Genomic DNA, 8389 nt, shown 5'->3' on the forward strand with positions numbered 1-8389 from the left:
CTAGAAGTTTGGTCGATATAATTACTGCTACAATTGGGATACTTTGTGTCAAAAGTACACATTTTCATTCCAAACAATCGTTGATTAGAGGCATTAACACGACTTAGCTCAGTCTGAGACAACGGCCAATATATGTGGATCGCTATCAGAAGGTCATATATATATATTGACCACATTTTACAAGCCGATACAAGAATTGTATTCAGTGCAATATCTTATCTTCAATGCTGTAACAGAAACATGTACGTTGCATTGATTTTGAATTCAGAACAGGATAGAAGTTAAAATAAATTGTATTCCACGATAGAATAGAGGAAAATGCTCAATAGTTTCAAATAATTGAATTATCAAATTGACTCACTTAATTAATATCCTATCCACAAGAAGTATGTTTGTTCGCAAATCCTTTATGCACTTTGAATAGAGAACGAATAAAGGAAATTGAACGCTCACAAATCACAACATGGATTTCCCTTTATCCTACATAATCGTAAAAACACAACGAACCATAAGCCTACATTAATCATGTAGAACGGCACATATTGATCGAAAGGGCCTTCTGTTGACCTTGCTGTTCCCGTAAAAATGGTCTTTGGTTCCAGGCAGAGAGAAGAAGGAAAATCATCATATTGGAACGAAAAGAAAAAGTAAGCATATCAAAGAGTAGGAGACCTTTCCGGTGTGAGTGAATCAAACCTTACAGTCGGTATTCTTAACCCTTGTCCTGCTGGTGATTTTTTGGCCAATTTGACCTCCCGGAGCTGCTGGTTTCAACAGACCAGTAAAACTTGACCTGTTTTGTGCTGCTGCTGCAGATTTACTCCCCCATTCGATCGGCTTTGCAGTGGTATGCAACTTTTACATGAGAAATACCCCAAACTAATAACAATACAGCTCAGCATGACAAGGGTTAAATATGTCCATATAAACGGGCTCAGCATGCAGGGCAAGGGTTTTAATGGCTTAACGAGGTTTACTAATCGAACATCTGATTGGACAAAGACGTAATCTACTTACTCATCGTCATCGTCATCATCCTTGTCTGCTCCTCCTTCATCACTGGAGTCACTCAAGATGATTTCTTCTTCCACTGGCGTCTTCTTATCCTTCTTCTTGTCTTTCTCCTTCTTTTTCTCTTTCTCCCTTTTCTTCTTATCCTTTTCCTTCTCTTTCTCCTTCTTCTTCTTATCTTTCTCCTTCTCCTTTTTCTTCTTGGCTTTTTCTTTTTCCTTTTTCTTTTTGTCCTTTTTGTCTTTCTTCTTTCCAGCTGGTTCTTCGATCTCTTCAACGTCGTCAATGTCACTTCTCCCACGGTCCTTTGCGGTGAGGTTACCCGAGGATCTCGTTCCCCGGCTCCCCTCGTCGTGACTGGACCCCTCCCCTGCATCGTTCCCAGTGTCGTCTTCAAAGTCCACCTCTATATCGAACTTCACCTACGGCAACGTAATACATAATTCACGTCTGAATTAAATTATGAAACAAATATATATCCACGGGTCAAGACGGTTAGCGTTAAGGGTATTGGACATTATCCAAGGACAGTAATTTCTTGCATCCTTAATGCCAAGCTCATTGCGTTGACGAAAAAGCACGTACGCAGTCTTGTGACACGTTCTTTCTCTTAATAAAACGGCATATGAAGCAATCCGATAGCCAATACACTTGAGGAGCTGAGCCTAATGAATCAATAAATCAATTAACACATGTGCACTACCAGGATATGTCCTTGCCCATACCACATACCTTCCGTTAACTCAATATGAAAGAACAATATGATAGAAATAACACAGAGCTGATAGAAATAAGGCAGCAGCTTAATAGAATTCTTGTAAAGTTCTTCATTTTTGTGATTTCGACAAGTCTCTTTGAACACTGTACGTACTACTATGTATGGTATATTGTTTCTTGGTAAAATATCGTAGGAAAAACTCAGCATCATCCATGTGTTTCATTGATTAGCACTTTGTTCAATCTTTACGTGAAACATTTCCAAGAAAGCTTACTTATTTTACAAATTGCATTTATCTACAGTTGTTCGGCAGATAGTAGATAGATAATAGCGATTTCTAAGGTAATTATGTTGCAGGGCTTGTACACTACCACCCCCACCCCCAATCATTGGTGATTGCCTTGAGTAGAAGACCACGTACCTCTGCACTCTGTGTCTCGGACCTCATCGAGTTCCCCTCCGCCGAGGCCGCCTCGTCACCCTGCCCTGCGGGAAACAAGTGGAACACAGAAGGCCTGTTAACATTGGGCGAGATCTTGTGCCTCTTGAAATTCGGCGAGCTGACATATCCAAGGTTCTCCATGTTTTCGATTGTCTTGAAGCCTAGCGGAACAGCAGCTGGCTCTACCACGCTTTCTGGACGTATCCGCAATCTACCACGTGAGGAACTACATGTAGTAGTAGGAGAACCATTCGCTTATAACATTGGACATAATCGTTCGACCGTATCGCCTGGAAAGAGCATCTCAAATCGCCATTTTCCTTCACCGGTACTTCCAAGGATCAGGAAATGTAGTCGAAGACAAATTTGTGTGTCACAAAAAGGCGTCAGCATAATTTGGATCTCTTTATAGTTTCCCGCTTCGGCCTTGTCGGCACTGCACAGAAAACGGTTTGTGCAACATCAGCAACTAGAAAATGGACCCTCTCAATCTTCAGACGACTCTAAACGAATGGAGAGAGTGGAATCCCTGATTGGAACAGCGTTGTTCTTGTTAGTTGAGACTCAATGGGCTTTACTGCAATCCAGACCCTCGGGAATAAGAGCTGACCATAACGTATGGTCCAGTTTAGCCTAGCTATACTCCGCCAGAGCCAAAGATGCCATCTTTCATCAATGAAAATAGCTTTCTTTCCCGCTCGCGTCAACTTTAGAGCAAAGTACATTTGTTGTCTTGTAGAGTTTTGTCTGCGTGCCAGAAATGTGCGATAAAGCTTAACCGTCTGCAATGCTTGTAAAATGGTACTAGAGTACTTTTTGTGAGAGAACTGCCGTTGCTTTATCATACGCCTCACTGTCCTTGATCAACGATCCATGCTTGTATATGCAAATAAGGCAATAGCAAGTAAATTTTATGGATGACATCGTATGCAGGGTGCAAAAATAATTTGAAAAACAAGATGGCTAAATTTTCCAAATAGTCGCCATAAACGTTGCAACAAGATTTGAAGTGACAAAACGTGGTGTCGCAACTAACGAGACATTTAATCCTGTAATAAGAAGTGAACTAGTGTAGTTGAAGTGATACTAGTGTGGTACACTGGTATCACTTGCCAAGCTGGCAACTACATTCATGGCTTCCATATTGGTGGCACTTTTACAACTATCCAACACGTTTCACTTCTGCAACTATAGTCATGGCTACCTCCCTAGTGTCACTTCTACAAGTATGATTATTAGGCTACAACACAACATGTTTGTCGATTTTGGTCTGACCAACCCCGAAGAGGAAAAAGATTCTTTTTTTTTTAAATCAGGCGAAAATCAATGAGCGCGCTGATGTCATCCATAAAATCTACTTGCTGTGGCCTAAGGAATATACTATTAACAGTTCAATGACCTAGTGCATTGTGTAAGAAACACTTCGCGTATTGATTTTTGTATCTCTTTGCACGGTGCTCTTTGAGCTTCTCAAAGAACGAAGTGGTCATACATTTTCTTTCTTATTCTTATAAGGCGGGGTACGTCCAATGGACTACATATGCCAATATTTATATAGATATACCGCCATTGATACGATTAAGTATTATAAAGAGGGAGTCATATATGCCTATAGAACAAGCTCCATTGACTTTTATTGCCCATTCAGATGGCGTCATTTCTATGTGTTTTCCTGAGAAACATCTGTCAGTGTCCCCTGGTTGTGATAGGTTTTTACGATGGCACCATTGGGGTAACCTGATATATTAGTGTTTTGTCATTTGTTTCCGGAAAACAATATTGTCCTTTTCGGCTTGCAGTGTGTATTGGAAAAGAAAAAAATCCAGAAATAGCTAAAGTTGGTATCTCACTGCACTTGGGGCACCGATGTGGCACTGCAGGGTTCGTTCACTGCAGCACTGTTGTGTTATCTTCAAAAAGTTTTTAATAATTTAAATATTACGTAATACGTATTTGTATGACTTTGAAGACAACAAAATACACAAAACGTAAGAACATTCGTTCTTTATCTCTGAAATTCGTTGAATATTTTTCGAACTCCGTAGTGCCGCACCGGTGCCGCAAGTGCAGTGAGATACCACCTTAAGTGGGCCAACTTTCGTCTTTTGAACGGAAATGATTATCAACTCATACATATAGTCTATGCAGTTTTATTTGCTTTTTTGGTCCCTGCTACCATTTGTTTTCCAAGGTACACCGACCAGTAAGCGGTATGCACCATCCCATTAGCCCTATGTCCTAACATATGCTGCGTTCCTCGATGTTTTTTCATTAGGCGGCGGATTGCCTTCTGATTGAAGATAAATACTGCAGTAGAACAACCTGTTCTGTTGTAGATTGAACAGGAGCTAAAGCTCTGTATGGACGTACGATCAATAACCTTGTACCGGCTGCAGTGCCGCGCGTCACCGCACAAGCTGTTGGAGTATTCCGGTCCACTGCCTTCTGGACTGGGACTTAACGGCATTTCAGTCGTAGTAAATTGGATGAACCTCGCCAGGCGTCGCAAGTGATCGTGACTTCGTAGTGCACGTCTGTGCAGGGCCTTGTTTTTCGTACCGTGTGATTAGGAGAACATTGCGGTGGCATACATGTTTTCTCGCTGTTGCTGTTTTACCAAACGCCATAGCTAAAAGGTAAGATTTTCTTAACTGGGCGCTACAAAACTAGGATCCCACAAAAATTACACACTAAGGCTTAGCGGATGTATCGTTATTTTTTGGGAAAACAACTGAGGCGAACTTTAAGGCGAAATGATACCTGGACGCTGATTACCTGAAGTTTAACTGATTACTCATACTGAAGTAATACAGACAGGCTTTGTTCAATTCCGAACTCTTCGATACATATCCAGGAAATTATATCACACAATCATACGTAATAACGTTACATATAAAACCGGTTACCTTCAAAATGACATTTATACACTCAACTACCTGAAAACACCCCTTGTAAAAGGATACTTACAAAAGAAGTCCAGTTTGGCAGCAGGTGCGTTAAGAATGTGTTCCTCCGCAATGATCACTTCACTCAGACCCCCTCGGTATTGTTGAAGGCTAGTGTCTAACGGACCATGTCTAAGTAACCACCACAAAGTATATTTTTCTTCATCACTGATGATGGTAATTACCTGTGCATTCGGCATGACCCCCAATACACTTTAGAATCCGAGTATTCCCTTTGCTATTCGGTACTCCATAAAGACACAAAAAAGTAGGGCAAAGGAATTCCGTCTTGATGGTGCGTCTCATATCATATGTATTACACCACGCTGTTATAAATCATTGTAAACACAATAAAAACATCTGAAAATGGGTGCAATAAAAGCCATCCACTTTGTGTACTCTTCAGGTGATGCGAATATACGTAATGAATTCATGGTCACAACTTCCTAACGCGCATACCACCCACGAGGATAATATGCAATATACGAGGGTAAAGGTAATGATCATTTGGTAACAGCTTCTTGAAATCGTTAAGTTCGTTTGAATCTGGTGTCCGTTGGCTAATTAGGAACCTGAAGGAGACACGGTTTGCTTCCTTGTGAGACTAGGAGGAGAAATGAGGCTTGGGCTATGGGGATTTAGCTGTGTGCATGTTGGCATATGCTATTTACGCATCGGTGCCTTTGACGTACGTAGCAGGCAGATTGGAGATACACTCACAAAGTCATCACCAAATCCGGTTTTACCCAGTTGCAACCGGGCTCGGTCACTTTTGTCGTAAGATCGTCGTAAGATCTAGCCTGGGTACCATGTGGGTAGTAGTTTGCTCCTATTCAAGCTTATGCTACAGCAGACAAACGACTTTATATAGTGTATAATGAATGTCAGACCTAGTAGCGACTGTATATTTTGTGTATAATAGACGCCGAAGCGAAGTACTTTCCGTATGGTACCCAGGCTACGTAAGATCGCAAACTAATTGGGCAATCTCGCGATAGTCTTGCATATGTTCTTTCAACTCAACTGCCTTGTCAGTACGTAAAAAGCTCGTTTTAGCGACTGGCTCTGTCACAGCCTGTTTGGAAATCATATGACATCAAAATCGCGCGACAAACTAATGGGGCATCTCGCGATAGTCTTGCATATGTTCTTTCAACTCAACTGCCTTGTCAGTACGTAAAAAGCTCGTTTTAGCGACTGGTTCTGTCACAGCCTGTTTGGAAATCATATGACATCAAAATCGCGGGACGGCCTGCGACAAAAGTAACCTCTCCGAAATGCTACTTGTCAGGTGCCCAATGTGTACGGGAAGTTGTAATCTCAATATAGCCAATAATAACAAAGAGCTATAGTAATTTTCCCCTTGGAATTTAAAGTATATGTATCTCCGTTCCCTTTCAAATTGGAAATGAAAAGTTAGAATCCGTTAAAGAAATGTGATTAAGTTAAGAAATACCAAATTCTATAGATATAAGTGTTTTGAAATCATTGCGGAATTGGGGTTTGAAAACAAAACATGAATTTTTTTGGTAACCCCCTGCCCCCCCCCCCCCCCCCTCGACACGCATACTCATAGTTTTCATTATCTATCAACATGATATGCAGTCTTACCCTGTGAAGGAGCCGACGCCATTTCTTCCCGTTTGGTCACCACCTTTTAGTCTTCAAAGTACTTTCTTCTCGATGCAATAAATCTAAGAGGCTTGAGTTGACTTGGTTTGTGTATTTTCATAGAACACAGTTCCTAAATCGTCTCGTGTTCGTCTGGAATTCAGCCATTCACCAAGTATGTCCACTTGAAAGACGAAGCGAAATATATTCTAAAACTACTCCTCAAGTGCGTAAAGATGTCAGTTTTACATCATCAGGCCATCACCATAAGGAAATTAGGCGAAACTTTCAAAAAGTCTTCATGATGAATTATTTCCAAGCGTTCCTCGTAGTATGGCTGTCTTGTGTATCATCTTGAGGGTCTTCATTGTTCATCTGTCCTGTATTGGGAAAATAGCAAGAGTTAGTTATATTATAGGCCATGAGAAAAAGATAATGCTAAAGTTTTTGCATAGCACAATACATGTCTGCTTATGGAGTATTCACATTTGTCGTAGGTCATCGCACAATTTCAATTTTGTTTTATTCTCAAGTAAGCTGTGATAGAACTGACAAGTATCTAAGACAATGTTTCCAAGACAAGACAGACAGCGGAATCGTGTACGACAGACGAACGTCAATCCCACGATTAGATACAGTTTGTGCGATAGTAGTACGACGAACGTTTGAAAAAAGTGACCCGACCCTTACCTGATTTTCTGACCCGTCAGCTTTCGCCTCCACCTCTGAATAACCACTAAGTAATCCCAACCGTGACATTTGGTCAGGTGATGTCACTAATTAAAGGGCCACCACTAAAAGTATTTGCTATAATGTATTACACAACCACCCGTAGGACTACAACATATTTCAAATATTTCCCGGACGTGACCTGTCTAATAGTTTAGAAAAATGGGTTCTAGCTACAATTCACCCATTGCATTTTTACTGACACTGCGTTTTCGACATTTCAAATTACTGTAATTATGGTTACAACGAGGTCAACTCTTTAAAAAAACGGATACAGTAGGTGAATGCAATTACCAGGCTTTATGTTCCGCATAGCTGAATTGAAAAATAGTTATGACTTAATCAATGACGATTCCCTTTTAACAAAACTGTGCCACTGTATCTAATTCTAATGTTGTGAAATACGAAAACTCCCTGGTGACTTAGACCCACTTTTGATGAAAACACAAAATGAATTTTCCTCATCAGATTGAAAGGTAACAGATGGAGGAAAATGCGATGTGTCTGTCATCTTCTGCATCACTGAGCATCTTATTGCTAATCAATGAGGCCAATTTCGAGCGCCACTACTTAACACATGGTTTTAATTGCTTGTCGAAGAGTAGGCGCTTACGATGCTGAACGCTAAAGAAAAACAATAATTACGTATATTTCTGTTATTGAAGTACTAAAAATAAAAAATATCAAAACAATAAAGAAAATACTTTTCTGTGAGCAGCATGCGATTGCCAATGGTCGTCACAATCAAATACGTGCATGATCCATAGATATTCAAAATTATGTATTTTTCCTATAAGAATTGCATATGGTAGCTGGGCAAAACTGATTTCCTTCAAGAAAGATTGTTACAGACGGTTATAAGCTTGAATTGATTGAATGAAATGTAAGCACAAGAGGTAAGTTTTACATGTTATTTCAGATTATGCTAGAAAT

General features: G+C 40.3%; 1 protein-coding gene across 1 annotated transcript in view; it reads right to left on the minus strand.

Moving 5' to 3' along the window:
- Positions 1–1013: 1013 nt before the first annotated feature.
- The window catches only part of LOC118421166 (protein PXR1-like), a 16224-nt gene continuing 8848 nt past the window's right edge, over positions 1014–8389 (minus strand). Inside the window, exons 2-4 of the mRNA XM_035828327.1 lie at positions 6728–7107; positions 2151–2215; positions 1014–1433 (exon numbers count right to left, since the gene is read on the minus strand). Of these exons, the coding sequence (XP_035684220.1) occupies positions 1014–1433; positions 2151–2215; positions 6728–6749 (507 nt within the window). The 5' untranslated portion in view covers positions 6750–7107. The remainder of the gene's footprint in view (positions 1434–2150; positions 2216–6727; positions 7108–8389) is intronic.

The sequence above is a fragment of the Branchiostoma floridae genome, chromosome 8 (genome assembly GCF_000003815.2).
Source record: "Branchiostoma floridae strain S238N-H82 chromosome 8, Bfl_VNyyK, whole genome shotgun sequence".
NCBI classification, from domain to species: domain Eukaryota; kingdom Metazoa; phylum Chordata; class Leptocardii; order Amphioxiformes; family Branchiostomatidae; genus Branchiostoma; species Branchiostoma floridae.